This window comes from Drosophila albomicans, chromosome 2R (genome assembly GCF_009650485.2).
Source record: "Drosophila albomicans strain 15112-1751.03 chromosome 2R, ASM965048v2, whole genome shotgun sequence".
NCBI classification, from domain to species: Eukaryota; Metazoa; Arthropoda; class Insecta; order Diptera; family Drosophilidae; genus Drosophila; species Drosophila albomicans.
The window spans coordinates 3,133,674-3,154,875 of record NC_047631.2 but is presented as its reverse complement, the minus strand read 5'-3'; the positions used below and the strand labels follow the sequence as shown (position 1 = coordinate 3,154,875).

General features: G+C 35.8%; 2 protein-coding genes across 6 annotated transcripts in view; one reads left to right on the top strand and one right to left on the bottom strand.

Moving 5' to 3' along the window:
• LOC117576416 (atrial natriuretic peptide receptor 1) overlaps positions 1-20,907 on the top strand; it is a 45,640-nt gene extending 24,733 nt beyond the window's left edge. For 2 of the 5 annotated variants that reach the window (XM_052007572.1, XM_052007574.1), the window contains exons 5-11: positions 10,749-10,863; positions 13,301-13,445; positions 14,873-15,299; positions 15,356-16,084; positions 16,153-16,314; positions 18,078-18,264; positions 18,493-20,907. In XM_052007572.1, coding sequence (XP_051863532.1) covers positions 10,749-10,863; positions 13,301-13,445; positions 14,873-15,299; positions 15,356-16,084; positions 16,153-16,314; positions 18,078-18,264; positions 18,493-20,269 — 3,542 coding nt within the window. In that variant the 3' untranslated portion in view covers positions 20,270-20,907. Of the gene's footprint in view, positions 1-1,973; positions 2,224-6,534; positions 7,794-10,748; positions 10,864-13,300; positions 13,446-14,872; positions 15,300-15,355; positions 16,085-16,152; positions 16,315-18,077; positions 18,265-18,492 lie in introns of those variants that run through there. The other 3 variants (XM_034261143.2, XM_034261145.2, XM_034261146.2) reach the window with 3 other exon arrangements.
• On the bottom strand, positions 17,208-18,120 carry LOC117576418 (uncharacterized). The gene is made up of 2 exons (XM_034261148.2): positions 17,670-18,120; positions 17,208-17,615 (listed from the first exon to the last, which is right to left on the bottom strand). Exons 1-2 carry the CDS (start codon positions 17,893-17,895, stop codon positions 17,278-17,280), a joined length of 564 nt encoding a protein of 187 aa, XP_034117039.1. The 5' UTR covers positions 17,896-18,120; the 3' UTR covers positions 17,208-17,277.
• Positions 20,908-21,202: the final 295 nt, after the last annotated feature.

Here is a 21,202-nt window from a genome sequence, read left to right as displayed (position 1 = left end):
CCGTTTTGTTTTATGCTTCGTTCAGATAACCTAGTTGAGGAACGGAATTGAGATTGAGAGTTGGATGCGAGGCATGAGAAGTACTTTACATTTTTAACACGCAGCTCATTCCATTTCTTTGCGAAGGCATTTGACTCATTTGCGCTTTATTGACAATTTATATTGACTGCATTGCACTTGAGTTAAGCTAGAGTAAAGAAGAGGACAGCTGCAAAATGGGAGACCATAATGCTGACGGTAAATGCTTAAAGGAATTGTAGTTTTCAAAAGAATAAATCCAAAGTACAATTTGCAATAAGAACTAACAACGAATAAGGGAAGTGCTGTTGAATAATATCCACACTTAAACTGGGCGGAAAGTTTCTAACTCCAAATAACTTTAACTATTTAATGTGTCGCGAATATATGGTGATATTGGTGTATTCGCAATACTTGACCTATAAATAACGAGCTCCATCCCAGCTGACAGCTCACATCTGGCATTAAACCACCAAAGCACCAAGCCATGCAGATAGATTTGATTGAAAGATGTTTATTGGTTATTTGACTGGGCTATCTGTTATCCATATCCACGAAAGGAGGCATGGCATGGCATGTGCACCCAAATGATTTGGCTTCGTGTCAGGAAATTGGAAAAGGGCATCACTGAATTAAAGTGAGCAGTTAGTAAAAAGTGAGAAAACATTAATTTATAGCCGAAATTGTTTGCATCCCATGTGCACTTCAAGAATTCAAACAAGCAATCGCTTGTTTCCACAAGTGTGAAATTGAAATACATATAAACATTTCCAAGTCTGCCAACGAAATGCAAATATGTAGATAGCTAGCAACTACCGAAACACATTCAACGGATACTCGTGAATTAGTCGACGGATGAGGCAGACAATTTTGATGGGCAACAAGTGCGGCTTAACGTACATAGATAGCGAAAGCACGTTCCAGATGATACCCATCCCCAATGTACTTACTCAAAACCAGGACCCAAATCCCTTGGACTGCCTCGTTCGCTCTCCGTCTCTTTCTTATGATTTATTAGGTTCAAGACTGTCGTGCTCCAGTGCAGGACAAAAAAGAAATACTCCAAGCTAAAATATGAATGCACGTCGAAAGTGCAAGGCAAAGAATTAAATCACCACCATGCAAACACTCGCACCAAGCAAATCCACACTCTGTCACAACGTTTTATGCATTCCATACAGTGCGTATGTGTAATATCTATGTCAGTATGTTTTGAGTAATCTAAGCAAATGAACACCAGCTACCGATGTCAGAATGTTCAACGAGAACGAGAGAGACAGAGAGAGAGAGAGAGAGAGAAATTCAAATTGCAAGTCCATAATATGCAGATGGTTGCCGATTCAACAGCAACAAAACACAATTTTGGAAAGCAGATGATGCTACAAGACTGAGTTCAAAGCTTTGTTGTCTTGAAGTAATTGGTATATTGTAATTTCGCAAGTTTACAAATTTCGCGATTTATCTTATAAATATAATAGTAATACTATATATAAAATATGTACATATAAATTGTAATATATAATTTATAAATCTTCCTTTCTAAGATTTAGGTATTCTGTAAAACTTGGCTATCGATAGTCAAAGAATCAATTTAGGCAGGAGTTTAACGTATTAGAAATTCTTACTATATTCAGATTCATATTTCTGCCAATCGCCATCACTGATAATTTGTCTATGTGAATGTGCACTTGTGCATGCGTGCATCTGTTTCCTTGTAGTTGCTTTACATTTTCTTACGTTTTCGACTACGTTTATCTCTATGCCATTCTCTCTATTTACCGCGGATCATGTCACCGCTATTGCTCTCTTTCAGTCGTTTACGTTTACGTTTTCGTTCGCGTTTTCGCTTACGTTCACGTTGTTGTTGACGTCCAGCTTCGTTGGCAATGGCGACGACAACGCGTCGGTGCGTCTGACCGGCTATGGGACGATTCGTGCGTTTAGTTCGATTTTTGACTCGAGTCTCGACGCAACGGCAAACAAAATACGGGGTTTTTAGCTAATTGAAATAAATACTTTTAAAATGCGACGGCTTCAGAATGTCCAAGTACAGTGAATGTAACTAAACAACTTACTTATGATCGTAAAACATTAAGCATGTGAATCGACGCAACGGCGTTCAATGCGTAAACTTAAAGTGAAGCAAATACATTTTAGTAGAAATCAAACAAATACCAAACAAACACAAAGTGCAAAAGAAACTTCGTAAGGCCTCATTTATAAATAGCCATTGACTTTTGCCAACAACAAATCGAATTTAAAACACAAAAATAACAAAAAATAAAATTAAAATTAAATTGAAGTGGCCAAGTACGAATGAACTCTTATCTGGTTGAACGTACTTGACATTAATATAAATATATGTACGTTTTTATCTTCAGAGAAGTAAATATGAACATTTGAGAGATTTGGTATATCGTTCGATGTGTAATTCTGCAAAATCAAAGTGTTTGCCAAAATAATAAACATGGAATAAACATGGGCTTATGCTCCGTGCTCTGCAATGCAATTAACACTTGGTATCTATTGTCGATGACAAACTCAAATTAATGATGTTATTTTGAACTTGATTTTGATTTATTTGTGGTGCCACTTATCTATTTTGACAAATTGAACATTATTTTGTTTACAAAATAATGCAGTTCCAATGTACGCCTAATCTACTCGAATTCTGCTCTGTGTGAAGCTTTTAATTGGTTAAGTTATATATCTGTGCATAGGTAATAATTAGTTTGTGATATTATAAATGCATTGCAAGTTTCTTCCATTACCCAGAGGTATCTTAAAATATTTGTGGCTATTGGACAATTTTACTTTATTACACAGACAGGTTTTTAGTAGAATTCTTAATTATAAACCAAATCGAACTAAAAAACATATTCGTGTCAGATACGTTTAATTGGCTTATAACAAATAAAAAATAATTAATTATTTGCTTATGCTCTGAACCGAACAGAATTTACCTGGGATACTCAACAGCCGCCTTTATGTCTATATGGCAAACTGAGATGGAATGAACTTGAAATGAATTTAATTTTTGATCTCTTAGCACAATAATTCTGATTTGGTGACTCGAGATTTCAATATATTTTTTATAATTTATTGTTTTTCTTGCTTATTAACTTGTTTGAAACATATAAGCTGATAATAGCAAGTAAATAACTTAACAAAGTTGTAAACCTTAATTAAATTCGTACGGCTTTTTATATAATCATAAATAAAGTGTCATTCCATACTTACTGGAGTTAATATTATATTAGTCAGCATTCTGTTAAAATCTCACTGCTTAGAACAACTGCAACCGATGACTATCTAAAAGATATAGAATACGACAATAAACAATAACAGATCTAGTGGCAATTTTATTCAATTTCTTGACCCCTATTTTAATTGGAAGTATTATCTACTTGGATACATTTTTGTAAACATAATTTAAATAAAGTAAATATTATACTTTAAATTGCTTTTATTGTGATACTCGTTTTGATTGCCTATCGCGATAGTGCAATGTGAGATGCATTTTATGAAGCACTTAAGTGCGAATTTTTTATTTAGCTGATGAGTTCAAGTGCTAATTATAACTTTAAGTGACGCATTAATAAATACTTATTATGTGGTCATTCAACTTCGCATCTGGTAATTCAAATATTTATTTGTTTTTGAGTACGACGATATCAAATTTATAGACAAAAACATGCTTATACATTCGGTACGAAATAATTACCAATAGTAAACATATAGTTTTTTTTAATGGCAAACCAACACTTAAGCTTTACAGTTTTTTGTGTGCAATTTACAAAATTCCATTGAATTTGCGTTATTGCTGCCTCGATTACCTAACTGCGCGAATTGTGCTTCTCGACAATATTTTCAACTACTTAAAAGTGCTAAAAATAACCCGATATTCAAACATGTGTGCAACTCATATTTCGTTGGAGAGGCAGGCCACCAACAACGGCAGCAATTTGCTTAAGCAGCAATCCCAAGCAAAACAATAATATAAGATTCAAATGATGGCAATATTAATGTAGATGGAGTGACTAGGTCATGAAAGACTGACAAATGCTCTGTAGACTTTGTGCACTATATTAAAACAATAGTAATAAATACATTTTTAAATTTGAGTCTCAATAGTTCATAAAAATATTGGGTTAACAAATTGGTATTTCATTTGGCATAATAATATAATATAATCGTATTTGTTTAACCCACGTCCACGAGAGTTAGGAAAATTATTAGTATTAATTAATCCAGCAATTAACAATGTGTGAACTTCATAAGTTAAGTGGACAGAGAAACAAATAACCCAAAAATTATAAATAATTACATTTATACATGTTTACGCATATCTGAATGTTGATAGATACCGAGGTGGCAATTGAATATGAAACGCATACAATTCAAACACAAACCGATCGCGAAGCCAAAAAAAGAAACGAGAAGCAATAATAATAATAATCTTGGTGCGAACAATAATTATAACACAGCTCAACTGTCAATAACTATCTGCAACTCTAACGGCACATAAACAAGCCAAGACTAATGAATTTTGGCCTTTCAATGTTAAATGTTGACTGGTTGATTGTCTGTTGACTGTTGGCTGCTGACTTTTGGCTGTTGGCTGTGAGCTGTTGGCTGAGTTGTCCGCCCGCTGTGAAGCTGACAGGCGATCGATCTGTTAATCCACGGCACGTGTAAACTCTTAAGATCTGCCTCGCTCGAAAATTGTATATGAAGGAAAGCCGAGTCTGAGACTGTAACAAATTGAACAATAACAAAAAATCGGCATACAAAAAACATAAAAATTGGCAACAACACTTTCAAACAAAGCATTAACTGTACATGTCATTCTCCTCTGTCTAATGCATGGCATGAGCCCATTTCATATTTGGGAATGGCTCAATTGACTTGACCCATATTTCATGTTTGTGTTTAAAAATAGACGCGATTGGGTTCAAATCTTTTTACCGAAGAAATAAGTTCAATAATCCTCACTTTTCTAACTTTTTCGATCCTTTTAATGGATATCAAATTTAAATTGTTGCCACGTCTCCCAAGGAGAGCAAAATCACAATATTATTATCCAATTATTGAAGTATATTAGTTTCGGGTTCACCTCAAATAAGCGCGAGCAATAACCCCAATCATGGTAAATACATAATGGACAGGCAATTGTGAATAAAATAGCATTTTTTAGTGAACACCGAATATACCTTTACACTGCCGAGGGGCATCATCATTAAAAATCTCTAAGCCAAGCTTTTGTATTAACTCTTTCCGTCTATTGTTGGCAGTCTGAATGCCTTAGGTCTTTTTATAGTGTGGTTATTTTTAGCAACAGTTTTTTTGTGGTTTAGCTATAAATTATAATCCATCATCCAACCCATTGTATAAAAAGAGATAGTTTATTTTGCGTATTATAATACCTATACAAGAATATCTTTAGAATGTTTTTAAACACCTCGCAACATTACTATGTCTGAAACGTATCACAAAGAGTTTCATAAATATAATTATATTGAACTCGACAGAGAACCGGTCTAACATAACCTAAAAACCTACACATTTTTATTATTCTTTTTTGTCTCTTGTGGTCCATCAAGTTCTGCAAATTCATTCTCTGGGACTGGAAATTTTGCGCATTTATTTACTTTGGTAATTGCCGTTAAATTTGTAACGAATTTTGTTAAGCTTCAGTAAAATTCCGCAGAAATTATTGCCTTTATAATACCTCTTAACTAAACTATCAATCATTAGTTTATAAATATATTTCTAGGGTAAGGGTCGATGCAATTGCAATTGAGCAAGTGGAATTGAATAATTAAAATTATATAAAATTAATTCAATGAATTATAAAAAAACCCAAGAAGTCAAAATTCCGTTCATTTCTTCTGGCTTAACAGAATTTATATTAATTGTAAGCTTTCAATTTATTAACTCAATTGTTAAAGCCTTTAAAAATATGTCTGGAAGCCCATAATATATTTGAAATTAACAGTTGACTCCGAATTGACATTGGATTCGTGCTAAAAATAACCGAATTTACGTATTTATTGAAGACATGTGTTCCCTTGTTTACTCATATTTTGTATTTATTAAAAGCATTCTTAAATTGATATGATGTTATACTTTTGAAAATACGAGTACATATTACAATGCATTATAAAGTAAAACGCTTTAGAGAATATCAAATTATTTTCATTTTCTCTTGTAAATATTAGAAATTTACCTGTGAAATGGCAACTGATAAATCAATGTTCTTTTATAAACCCTTTTCTCCAATATTACCTAATTGCATTAGAGAGTTCAAGCTGATTCAACCATGTATTAAAATATATATTCAACCAAATTAAAATGTGCAAATCCCAATATTGAAAAAATAATATGAAAAGCAACATGATAAAAATTGTTCTTTTAAGTTTTTTTGAAAATAAACAATCTAATTAAACATAGTTAAAGTGCTGAGTGCCCAAAGAGTACAATCAACAAAAAGAAATTTAAATTGAATTTACACAGGTTTTAATTAAGCATTGTGTGCTTAATGTGCCTTATTGTTTTGCAAGAGGCGTCGCAAATATTAAACACGTTAAACGAAAATGAAGCAGATGCAATTTAACCAAATACACGAGAGTTGACAAAAGTTCATTAATAACGAGATCGACATGAACAAAAATAAATTTGTGCAACGTTTATAAAACCAATAAGTGTGAAAATAACCCAAAACAAGAGATTAATAAAAAATATTTTAAAAATATTTCATAATTCAAAATCTAAAAGCAAAACAAAACAAAACCAAACAAATACTTATCAAAGGCAACTCATCCATCCGAGCTGTCGCAGAATGTCCATCAACATTGTGCGGCAGCCATCAAAACGACACGTACATCATCTCCCAAAGCTACTGCTGTTGGTGCTGCTCATTTTGGTGCCAAGCCAACGAGCTGGCCCAACGCCTGCTTTTTCCTGGTTCTACGATGTCGGTAGTGATGGAGGCCTTGCCAGCATCAGTGATATATCTGGAGTGCATAGCTTCAAAGTGCCAAACACACGGAATGCTCAGAAATCAGCCCAAACCCAGCTGGTTCAAAACTTTCCCAGCCCGATCAACCATAATAGCCTTCGACATGGCTCTCATCAAGTGCGTCGTCAATTGGTGTTCGTGGCGTTGCTGCCATCGGTGGAGTCGGATAATAAGAATGACTGCATCATGCCCAAAGTGTTGCCAGTGCTGGAGCTTGGAATTGCGCATGTGCAACGCCTTGGCTTCGTTGGAGGCGTTCAAATCGATATTTCACTAATTTCCCGTGACACATTTTGCTCCTCTACGTATGGACCCCTTGGGTTCTTTGAGATCTTTACCCAGTGGCCAGAAATGAATGCTATCTTTGGCCTACCTTGCGAGTATGTTTTGGCGCCGATATCCCGGTATGCTGATGTCTGGCAGATTCCTTTGCTTACAACTGGCGGTAACGCTGGCGAGTTCAGCAAAAAAGCTGACAGCTATTCAACCCTGACACGCCTCAAAGGCGCCCAGGTCAACAATCTTGGAAATATGGTTCGCGCCATTCTCAACACTTATAATTGGACTCGCACCGCATTAATCTATCAGAACGAAAACGCCAAGATCAAGGGCAATTCGGTCTGCTTCCTGTGTCTGGCAGCGATACACGACACCATTGAGAAGGAATCGGTTTATCAACTCGGCTTCGATACCGCACATTGGACCAAGACGTATATAACTCGGCTGCTACGTAATGTTGCCATGCGAACAAGAAGTAAGTGCATTGCTTCAAGAGAGAGCGAGAAACCTTACATACATATTTACAATGTGTTCTAAAGACCTGCTATTGTCTTTATAAAGGTCGACTCAGCCTCTTTTTGGCATTTGTTCAATCATACTGTAGTACTAAAAATATCATTCGCCTTCATTGATCATTGGCCAATGCTAGGAAGCTTTCGAAACAACCTTAAATAGTAGTTCATTTATTTTCTATTTAGCGTCTCGAACTTAGACTCCTTGAACTTATTATACCCCTGTCCGTACACATTCAAACGATTCTTCATTTGCATTTGTTGCATTTTATTAGATGTTTTATTTTGTTTTTAGTGTGATAATAAAATACTTGACTGAAAACGAAAGTTTGTTTAAAAATACTTAATAATTAATTGTAAATTAGTATTCATTAATTTAGAAAAGTTTTAACAAGGAGGAAAGTTTTTTATCTCATCGCAACAAAATTTAGGAATCATAAACACTAATAAACTTTAATATCCGAGGGCGGAAATCAAAAACTGTAACTTTATCACTTTTAGTCCATGAGTAAATACAGACAGATAAACAGACTTGACTATATCATCTCAGCTGTTTACGCTGATCTCGAATATTTATTGGGTCTGAGATGCCAAAAGAAAGCGAGTACAAAAGAACGTAAATATTAAATGATTCTGTTTATTTTATACAATATATAGATAATATACAATTTATCTCATTTTGAACACAAGTTGACACGTTTGATTAAATACCAAGTCGATATCAAGTATTTGTCCAAATTTAAGATTTATTTTCAAATCAAATTGTTTTGGCAGCAGTGATTGCCCAGTGAAATGAATTATTTTGATTAAGAACCGGAATACTAACAATTTAACCTTCGTTTTGAACTTTTAATTAAGACATGAATTGGGAATTTAGTATAATCGAAATGGTTAAAAAGATTTTCATTTATTTATGTACTCTCGGATTAATTTTAACAAAACGGCTAATATGCATAATTCAGTCTTGTAACTAATGGCATTTTGACTTATATATTGCTCAAAAGACATTGAACTTTATTATGAATACTTGTACTAATTGGCAGCATAATTACGTTTTATTTATGAATTCCAATTAACTCACGCAATAATCACTACACATTGAGACTCCTTGTCTTAACGTTTACAGATATGATGTGTTTCGGTTTTTGGATTACCTCTGAGATAACAACAACAACAACAATAACAAACTTAGTTTGCACTCATTTGGGTAATAATTATTCTCATTTCAACTCGTGCAAATTTAATTTTTAGATGCTTATGTAATTAAATTAAGAAAACGTTTTGATCTGTTCTTGACATTGACAGCCTCCGACTGCACCTATTCAGAGGCCCACAATAGAAGGTTCTCTGTAGACATAAAAAAACATGAATAATTATTTATGGAAGTGACTTATGTATTCATCAATATGATTTCTTAAGCATGACATTTCCCATAATACGCACTAAACAAGCTACAGAGTGTACTCGACTGTAAGATACCCGCTATCCATTTTCATTAAAAAAAAAACAGGGCGGCTTTATTTTTAAAATATACCAATCTAATATATCGATAAAATACGATTATATACCGAAGGCTTTTATTTCTTAAGCAACTTCAAAAATGTTTATCTGATCGCAAATTTTCAGAAATCTTAAGGACTGAAGTTATTATTGTAAGAAACTGACTCTAGCTTTAAAATTACGCTTATTCGACTCGATTCTTTTGGTCGGAAGGGTGTGCATAAATTAATGGACGATAAGCATGGCATCATCAAAAATATACATATATGTATATATTTTATGGGATGAAAATGCCTTATTGTGCCTGTTATATACATTTCCTGCCCGGCGGAAAGTTACATTACCGACCTACCCTGATGGTAGGTTTAAAAAGTTGTTTTTCAAACAAAACTGACTATTTTATAAAAATTGTATTTATTATAATATTTGCTATTTATTATTTGTTAATATTTTTTGTAATGATAATTGGCCGACATTCGTTTTTCGATATGTCAAGCTTGTCACTGCATAAATGTATAAATGGGTATAAATGTATATTATTTTACATTTTCTTAATTGAAGAGAATCGTTCAACTGACTATTCCAAATTGGCTGGCTCTTAAATAATAAAAGGTAGTCTCATGACAATATGACGACATAAATAGACACGAACTGCATTGGACTCGTAAATTGTCTAAAACAACTAATACAGACTTGTGATTCATGAACTGCTACGAGCCACTTACAATATATATGATATTATAAAAATTACTAAATTAAATTTTTGATTGGATAATTTTTATATATTAGTCGAAACATTTGATGTGTGAATTATTTATTAAGCTGTCAAGAATAATCAAAGTAATTGTTTGTAGACTATATTTTTAAGAGTCGACAAGAAATTGGCGAATTTTTTTTCTAAACTCCTACTCTTGTTTATATCGAGTAGGTAAATCACACCCAATAAAAAAAATGCATAGAAATGGGAAGCACCCGATAAGTTAATCCGTGGGTGATCTTGAAAGGGCCCAAAGAACACACATGAAGTTCTTGAAAAGACGATGTGATGTATTTTCTATAAACTGCTTCATAATCTGAAGCGTCTTTGAGTAAGATTCACACAAAGCATTTATAAATTATCTGCTGACGTCAAGAAAACTGACACCTCTACAGTAGACAAGCGGTTGTCGTTTCGTTAACAAAGTGTTCACTTTTTAAATGAATTAATACATTTTTAATGACAAGAGCTTAGGAACCTGACGCTCGTTGCTTAATGGCTGCTTCTATTTTTAATTGTAAACAAAAATTTGAAGCCAACCTAAACAATTCTCAAGCACAAAAAAATAGTTCCAAAAATCGAGTGTGTAAAGGTTGTTAAATGAAATTTTGCAATTCGTTTTACTAATTTTTTTGACAATTTATTATTATTTATTTTGCAGTTGTCATTATGTGCGCCGATCCACAGTCTATACGTCAAATTATGCTGACAGCCGAGGAGTTGAATATGATCGATAGCGGTGAATATGTTTTCATCAATATTGAATTATTTTCGCGGTGAGTATAAGTACAAGTACAAAAGAGATATGTATATACATTACTTCAAAATCACAACACTAACAATAACAGGAACAATAATAGCATTAGCAACAACAACAATTATAACAACAATCACAGAAACTGATCATTTATAGCAATCGGTTCAGTTTGTGGCCTTTCACTTTGCCCAACACGCGCACTTTGAATATTCTTTACAAAGTGCGCATAATACATATTAGCCAAGGTTATTAAAATTATGAAATTTACCAACAAAAATAGCTTTAAGCAACTTCAAGTCAACGACGCAGTCGCAGACGCAGTTACCAATTAATATCTATTTATAAATTGAGGAAATTCCGATTTTTGACACATGTCTGACTTGACCATTATTAACTCTAATGGCAAACAATAAAAAATAAATGCTCTTCGAAACTCTTATGTCCCCTTAGACACATTTGGCTGCTGTTGTTTTATATAGAAAAATATGCTGTCCCCAAATTGGCTGAGTCATTGCCACCCACACTTTTAGCTAAGCATTTATATATTCTTTGTATTTGCCAATTGTACCGCTCATTACAAATTCAATAATTTAAGAGATGCAAGTTTACCTAGTCTATTGACTGAATAGTTATTCTTTTTAATTTTCTGGCTTCTTCTTAGATATTGGATTTTAAGTTTCATCACACTTCTATAGCGAGATAATAAAATCAAATATTTCGATAAGTATAGGAATAATAAAATAAATTATTAAAACGGATTACTGATTCTTCGCTCTTCCTGAGTTTAAACAAAACACAAAAATATTATTAGCGTTTAGTTTAAAAATACAGATAATCTGAGTGTTTCTTGATTACCATAAAGGAAACTTACAATGATCAATGTGGGGTGAACGGTTTACGAATACTCACAAATAATTCATATTGCTCGGAAGGCAATACCGGGGCAGATGGTTGCGATTTTTTCTCATGACAAGGCGGCATGTGAGGAGGGGCGAGCAGTCGAATAATTATTTGCATGTGCACTACTCGTAAATTCTCTCTAATCGCATAACCTTCATGAACTTGTAATCAAATGTAAAATAATGCCAAAGAAAAAAAATACGTACGATACGTACATGTATGCGTATGTATGTATTTTTAAATTTATTATAATTGAAAAACTTTATTAAAAATTATATTATAGAGTAAGGAAACTTTTAGCGTCATTAAGTATTATAAAATACGAGTATTTTATCCAAAATTGTACTCACCCATACAGTAATGGCTAATATATTTGCCATCAATAAGCGAGTTGCGGGATATGTCAATTGCTGACTTAGCAGAAAGTAGCTGACATTGAGTTAGTAACACAAACAAACTTTGACTGATAAGAAATGCATGCGTGCACTTAGATTACAAACGATTCAATGCACATACAACCAACAGAAACAAGTAAGAAAGCTACAGTCGAATGTGCTCGACTGTAAGATACCCGATACCCATTTTGAATAAAAGCGCTAAATATTTCGTTATTTAATTTAAAATATGCCAAATGAACATACAGAAATAAATACTGAAAATATACCAAAGGCTAGTTTAGGTGTATACAATAGGGTGCAAAATATACCAGATTAGCAGCCAAAGCAACTGAGAACCCTAGTAAGTAGGCGATTTTCATACATATGATTTTCTTTAATATCTTCGACATTTTTTATTTGATCGCAACCAAATATTTAGGAATTATAAACACAATAGATATTATTGTATGTACCAAAATTCTAATTCGACTCTTGCTATAAAATTACACTGTTATTTTTGTCAATTTGCGATGGCGGATGGGGGCGTGGTAAATTTTGAAAACTTGATCTGCATGCAAACATAACAAATGTTGTCAAAAAAATTATATCTCTATCTCTTTTAATCTCTGAGATCTAGGTATAGGTATAGCTATATCGTCTCGGCTGTTGACTGTCATTAAGATTTAATATATATACTTTATAGAATCGGAGATGCCTCCTTCTGCCTTGCATACATTTCCTGCTGGCACAAAGTTATAATGCCCTTCTACCCTATAGTTACCGGGTATAAAGAAGCCATGTTTTTTTTTTTTGTATGTAATTGTACATATATACAAGTTTATAAATAATGAAAGGTTATTACATATACATAAGTAAGGCGTGTGCAGTCGAGAGAGTGAGAGAGAGAAAAGAATCTCAGATAGTAAGAGATAAACCTAAAATCGAGTTTTCATTTTGCAATTAACATTTTCTATTTATAAATAATTTATGACGCATATAGCAGCACTAGGCGCGTTGATAAGGCGAGAGAGTACAAACTGCAAATTCCTGTTGGGTCGCAATGCGATGCAAAGCCAGATGACAGATTGATAAGATTCTTGTACACTGTAGGGTGTAGGGTGCATTCTTAGCATACGAACTCACTCATTAATGTCTTTGTAAACCGTTTTGTGATTGCAGTGTGCCATATATGACCTCGCTGCCCTGGTATGATAAGAATGATACCGATTTTAACAATGAACGCGCCAAGAAAGCGTACACAGCAATGTTAACGGTCACGCCGAAGCAGCCAAATGACGATGCTTACACAAAGGTGTCCAATGAGGTGAGTGCAAACGCCGCAAGGAAGCCCCATACAAAATTTGCATGGTAATCGAATTGAAGAACCAAGAAAAACCGAACTGTTTCACAATTGTTTTTGCTCCCAGCTAGGTTGGTTGAGGGCTTTTTCTTATTTCTTTGCCCATTGCGATGCAAGAAAGCGTATAATGGATTTGTGGATGTGTATCCGGCATCGAGAGATATCTCTGACCCTAAGAAATACTATATGTTCTCGTGTCTACAATACAGTAATTACAAGTATAATTACATAGTTGTGTAAATTGTTTCTTAATTAGCATACACGGGGTATATTTTAGTCGAGTGTAGTAGTAGTACAATTTTTTTACTTGGTTTCTCCCGCCAGATGCAAATCCGATAGCAGCGAACGTGCTCGAAGAACAGCCTATTTTGCATATGTACATATGTACCTATGAGTGTGTGAGTGCACATACTACAACTACGTTATATACGTATGAATCCCCCAAATCGTAAACATTGTTCACGTAGAGAAACAACTATAGCAGCAAAGGAAAACAACGAGTCGAGCTGAAAGCATTTGTTAGCCCACTCTTGGGCAACATGAGCAAGTGACTTCTGTAATGGCGTTTGTTTTGATCCATTTTTAGTGTTTAAGCTGCTTCACATCCGCTTTCCCGACTATGGCTAATGACACTTAACACGTTACGCCTTCCAGCAGCTGATTCGCCAATAATTGTATGAGAACTGCGGTGTCCCAGGTATCAAAAAGAGATTACGTGAAATACAGCTTAAGAGTAGAGTACCTCTATTTATTCAAAAGCTGATGAAGTTGCATAATAGAGCAGAGAGACTATGAAATAAAGTACTTATATTTTCTTTTCACTTCCTATAAAGGGAATATAATTTCATTCAAAATACATAACAAGCGAATTCAATAGACTGAGAGTCCTCGCGAAGACTCTTAAGTTATTATCCAGTCCTGTTTTATGCAGCACGCTGTGATTGCGACTATTGCCGCATTTCTGTAGCTCTTTCTTTGCGTCATTGACATTACTCGGCCATTGCAAAAGCAAATCAGGTGCTCGAAACTGTCAAAAGGGTCGACAGACGACAAAATATCGTCCTCCAACCAAAGTATGCCTTAGGGGTTGAGTTCTATACTCGACTGACAACATACGGCCTGAATTAACTTCCACTGGGCTTCTGGCAAAAAGTCGTCGTTGGCATCTTTCACGTTGCCTTTGCTGGCCCTGTTGCCGATGTTGATGTGGATGTTGATGTTGATGCCAATGCGTTTTCAACGTATCGCCAACGTAATTGAATTTCACGGGTGCTAAGGCAATAAAACCTCAAAATTCGGAGATAGCTCGATATGAGTTCAAACGAGGAGCAAACACTACTAGTACCACAACAGAATATGTAATGTCTAATGAGACGTTAAACCATTTGCAGATAAAAGACATCGCATCTGCCAAATACAATTACACATTTAGCGAGAATGAGCCAATCTCAGCATTCGTGACTTCCTTTTTCGATGGCGTCCTCCTGTATGCCAACGCCCTCAATGAGAGCATCCGCGAAGACCCGAACATGCTAACCAGACCCATTAATGGTACGGATATTGTGCGTCGCATGTGGAATCGTAGTTTCACTGGAATCACTGGTAACGTGACAATTGACTCGAATGGAGACCGGATTTCGGCATATTCCTTGCTGGATATGAATCCCGACACAGGTCGCTTTGAGATTGTCGCGCACTTTCTGCACAATCGTTTAGAGTTCGAATCGGAAAAGGAAATCCATTGGGCTGGAGGTCGGGAGCAAGCGCCACCCGATCGTCCCATATGTGGTTATGATGGCTCACTCTGTCCAGACAATTGTATGTCAATTCTCAAGGTCAAAAATAACGATAACTAATTGCTTATATTTTTATAGCGTTGCCTGGTTATGCGATCCTCTCGATTATTCTTGCCACATTAATAATCATAATGGCGGTGTGCTTCTTCTTTGGATATCGCCATTACATAGCTGAAGCGGAGATCAATTCGATGAGCTGGAAGGTCTCATTAGAGGATGTCATGTTTCGTGATTCAGCAGATCATGGCATGCGCGGCTCTTTCCATTCGCTAGTCAAGCAAAGTTCGCAGCTTACTCTTATGTCCGAGGACATGGTATCGATCAATGGAGATCGCCAAATCTTCATTCCCGTTGGCATGTACAGGAAGAGCAAGGTGGCTATTAAGTCCATCGAAGTGCAAAATGTGCAGACTGTGTTATCGCGCAGCCTAATGCTGGAGCTAAAGCGCATGAAGGATTTGCAACACGATCACTTGGTAAAGTTCTATGGTGCCTGTCTGGATCAGCGTCGGAGTTTTCTTCTTACCGAATACTGTCCTAAAGGCTCGCTACAGGATATACTGGAAAACGAGCAATTCCAACTGGACTGGATGTTCAAACTGTCTTTGATGCACGACATTGTCCGTGGCATGCAGTTTCTTCACAGCTCTGACATTCGCTCCCATGGTAATCTTAAGTCCTCCAATTGCGTGGTCGACTCAAGATTTGTCTTGAAGATTACCGACTTCGGATTGCATAGCTTGCGACGGACTCATAACGATGTTGAAAGTGACATCGAAAACTGTAATAGTCATGCCTATTGGAGGAGTAAGTACTTTATAATTCACATTACTTCGAGGTTGCTATTGTATTAAATTCTACAAATTCTGTACCAGAACTCCTGTGGACAGCTCCAGAATTATTAAGGATGGAGACTCACCGTGCTCCAGAGGGAACTCAAAAAGGCGATGTATACTCATTTGGCATTATTGTTCACGAGATAACCACAAGACAAGGTCCATTTTATTTGGGCAATTGTGTACACAAGACGCCTCAAGGTATGCAATTAAAACGTTAATCTGATTCAGTCTCAAGCTTTCTATACAATCATTTAATATTTTTTTTTAATATATATTTATAATATGTAGTTAGATACATATAATTAAAATCAACACAAACCTATTTCTAAGGCACTGACTGCATAGACGTTAATTTGATTCAGTCTCAAGCTTTCTAAAAAATCGATAATTTTTTTAATATTTATTTATAATATGTAGTTAGATATAATTAAAATCAACACTAACTTATGTATTTCTAAGGCACTGACAGCAGAGACTTTCGCTATTCTCTTCAAATAATAATGTTAGTATTTTTAAAATACATTTAAAATAATTTCGGATGTATGTTAAATAACATTTTAAGGTGCTATTTAAGCAGAAATTATTCACCTGGAACATCCTCTCAGAGTACTATAGCTCATTATGTTTATCGACTGTTTCTTGCTTAATGATGAAGATTTAAGACACTTTTAGGACCACAGCTATTTTGTAAATAATTGTATACTTTATCATGAGCACTGATGTAACTCTTAAGCTCTTTATTTAATGCAGCTAAGCTCATGGAAAGTTTGTTTGCAAGTTTCCAGGCCATTGCAGCTCTTGACAGCCACTTGGCAAGCACATCAAATTATACTCTGAGTTGATTTAACTCCTTGGCTGAGTTCAGTCTTTTGCCAGTTGGCAATTACTTCTTACAAGTTGGAAGGAACCAAAGATAAATTGTGTCTTTTGTTTGTGTAAAATGTAGTTTAAAAGAATAGTTTGAATAACTTTGTGTGAATATGAGGCACGCATTCTTGATAAAATAGATTATACAAAATAATACATATGTGTTCAAAAGAGTATTATGAATTTTTTCGTATGTTAACAATGATAGAATGCAAGCATTCCAATAAAATTTTACCACTCCCACTCGTTTTAATACTCTCCAAAAAATAATACATAAAAAACTTTAAATAGAAGTCATATTCTTAGGCCACTTTGGGCAACATCCCAACTTTCGCTATCAGAAACATAACCACAATTGTGATGGAGCCAACTCCAGCATCCGACCTTTTTAGGTTTCTCTACCACAGTACGCCGCATTGTAATTAATAGTGGGTCCCTCAATCTGTGGGGGAAGTTCTTACTTGAACCGAACTCCCGCCAGATATGATGAAGTTTATCTAATCGGTTCAAGTGTTCCAGATCCCACAACCAACCGATGCGAGATTTATCCCAGCCCCTTTTAAATATTCCTCGATTACAAAACAGCATCTTGCAGCTGCAATCTCCGAAAATAATCTCTGCATCAGTAGGCTCTGAAACAGTATGAAAATATTAGCCAAATTTTGTGTACCATTAAAATTACTAACGTCTTGGTCGAAGGGAAAATATCTCTATGCCTCCGCTCTCCCGCGTTGTATGGATCAAAAGATTTCGAATTTTAATCTCGGCTAGGGCCTCTCGAACATTATAGAGATTAATGTCATAACCAATGTCGCTATGACAGGATTTACTAACTGTCAACAGATCTTCAATCGTTTCCACAGTCATAAAGTACGGAGAAAAGAACTTCAGATGATGCAGGTTGGATGACATGATTATAGCTAACTGAATGTGATGTATTTAATATGCGACTAGTTATGAAAGTCAATGATGTCCATGACAAACATCGATTTTGATGCGAAATTAAAACACTGAGACACAATATTTTGCTATTAATTTTGTTTGAAATACAAAGGAAATGACAGCTACAGCACAGTTTTGCTCTACAATTGCAGAGATCGTTGAGTTGGTTAAAACCTATCAAGGGCAGGCAATGCAGGGTAAACCCTTTCGTCCAGAGTTACAGCAGTGCGGCGATACCAAAGCGGACGTGATTGGTATTATAAAACGCTGTTGGGCTGAAGATCCAGTGGAGCGACCAGACTTCAATACTCTCAAATCCATGATTCGCAAGTTCAATAAGTAAGCATTTAAATACAGACATGAGTTAAAAATTCGAAAAATTAATACATTGATGGAATCTATTTTACTATTCTATAAAAATGTATAATAAAGCATTGGAAAAAATTGTATTCCATCTTAACTACGTCATTCATTTCAATTTTTTGTCGAATAATAATTAACTAAATTATTAGCGATTGCCTTCTAATATTTTCTACTGACTTCTTTAATTTTCATGTGCGCCCGCAGGGATAATGAGACCGGAAATATTGTTGACAATCTACTTAAGCGCATGGAAATGTATGCCAATAATCTGGAGGAACTAGTCGAGGAGCGTACCCAAGACTATCTCGAAGAGAAGAAGAAATGCGAGAAGCTGCTATATCAATTACTACCCCAGAGTGTCGCCGCCCAGTTGATCAGCGGTCAACCTGTTGTAGCCGAGACCTTTGACCAAGTCACCATATACTTCAGTGACATTGTTGGCTTCACAGCGATCTCAGCTGAGAGCACGCCCATGCAAGTTGTTCAGTTTCTTAACGATCTATATACCTGCTTCGACTCCATTGTCGAGAACTTCGATGTGTACAAGGTGGAAACAATAGGTGATGCCTACATGGTGGTCTCGGGCTTGCCAATACGCAATGAGAATTATCATGCCCGAGAAATCGCTCGCCTTGCATTGGCTCTGCTCGAAGCAGTTCACAACTTCAGGATACATCACAGACCTAGTGATCGCTTAAAGCTCCGGATTGGCCTACACACTGGCCCCTGTGTGGCAGGAGTGGTTGGCCAAAAAATGCCTCGATATTGTCTCTTTGGGGACACTGTAAACACTGCATCACGCATGGAGTCCAACGGCGAAGCGCTGAAGATTCATATTAGCGAAACAACCAAGTTGGCATTGGATGAGTTCGGTAGCTTTGTGACCACACGTCGCGGCCTAGTACCCATGAAGGGTAAGGGTGAAATGCTAACCTACTGGCTCGAGGGCGAGATGCCCAACCCGATGCCCGATTCCCTGATATCGCCCAAAAAACTAATGCTAACGAGGCGTTCATCACTGAAACAACCACAACGTCAGCCACACGCCTTCTACAAACAATACTCAGAGCTGGGCGTAGTGACCTCTTTGGCACCAGCAGTTCCGGCTTTAGCGCTCCCATCCGTAGACAAGGAAACCTCGCCCAATCTGCGGGTGAAGCGAAAGATTAGCTCCAGTTCTCCGAAGCTAAATGGCAACTGCTTCGACCACAATGCGCAACAGAAGACTGAGGAAAATAATTATTATTTAGATGCTGGGCAACATCAACACCCATGTGACATCTACAGCAGTCGCTCGTTACGCAGCGTGGAAGCAGAAGGACATGGAAACAGCAATGAAAGTACAAGGGAAAACGGAAATGGTGTGCCTACAACTACTAGCGATAGTTGGGAACTAGCACACTTTCGCCTGCCACTGAGTGGAACGCTGAAAAGCCACACTCATAGTCATATGCTCCATGGCCACCATGCGCAATCCACCTCTAGTTCGAATCTGAGTGGCATTCTGCAAGCGACACCGCAAACAAAGAACCGCTTAAAACCATCGCCCACGATCTCAACACTGCTAAGGACAAGTCGTAGCGATACTTCCGCTACAGAAACTGGCAGCACGGGCAGTGGACAGCGAATAAAGTTTGCCGATTGCGATGAAACCCCGTTGCTTAGCAATAAAGTTCCATCACTGCCAACAGCTGCGACAGTGGTCAGTTTGGACCGGAGTGGAAGCAGCTGCAGTAATCAGAACATTCCAGGCCTGAGTGGCGATAATCCTTATGGCTATCTAGTCAAGAATTATAAGCAGTTTCTATCAAAGGCTACACCCGTCTCGAATAACCATGGACACGGTTCTGGTCATGGGCATGGTCACGGACACAGACATGACCTATCTATAACAGAAGATTTTCCACGTCCACCTGTAGTTTCACTTGGAACGGGAGGCAATGCCGTGACGCAACCACTATTGGCCAAAATCAATTCATAGCTGTAAAAATTAAGACTCATTGCCCAATCCAGGCAAACTTAAGATTTCCGGTCCAATAGACCTTCTTCTGGTACCTACTCGTAATGTTGCATATTAAATATACTTGTTTGTGATAATAATTTAAATCCAAGTTGAACAACTTAGAATATAACTAAACAAAATTCCTATGTACATCAATAAGAGCACGTCCCAGTAAGATGTAGTACATAGAGTAGTCCATAGTCTGGTACATACTACATATATTCCATATATAGATCATATAAATACATATGTATGTTTACAGGAGTATGTACAAGACTGTCTCAGTTCGTAACTTCTACTTAGAAAAATGTTGACTTGGAACTGAGAAATAATTTAATTCGAAAACTGTAAATTTATCTTAGATCTTAGATCCGAATTAACTTATGTATGTATCATTTAGACGCCTCAATTAAGTAATGTTAATATTTAATATAAATAATTGTCCAAGTAGTTTTGACTCCAATAGATTCGTTCCTGGCACTTAGAATATTCATTCAACAACTCCGAAACTCATTTTATGTGTCTTTTAATATAGTTTAATGTTAAGACAAAAAAATATTTGTCATTTAAAGTATTAAAAACTAAAAAAAAGACGGCTTAGCAAATTTTAAAAATAAATATTTATGTTTACATATTTCTATGTTGCTCAAATATACATAAAATGATTATTTTAATATTTTTGTATTTGTCAATTCATAATCCACGAATATTTCGTAATTAGCGATTGCTGCAATTGCTACTTTTGAAATTAAAATTATAAGTTGCTAATATTATAAATGGGATTATCACCGAAAAACATTGAATTAAAAACAATGGAATTCATTTCTATTATTATTCTGTATTATGTTTTGGTCGGAACAACAAATACCCAAATTAACAAATTAATTTAAATATTCCATTAATTTAATTTAC

Coding starts and splice junctions, on each gene's coding strand:
- LOC117576418 (XM_034261148.2), bottom strand. CDS start 17,895: ATGTCATCCAACCTGCATCATCTGAAGTTCTTTTCTCCGTACTTTATG. Junction 17,616..17,669: donor ATTTTCCCTTCGACCAAGAC/GTTAGTAATTTT, acceptor ATACTGTTTCAG/AGCCTACTGATGCAGAGATT.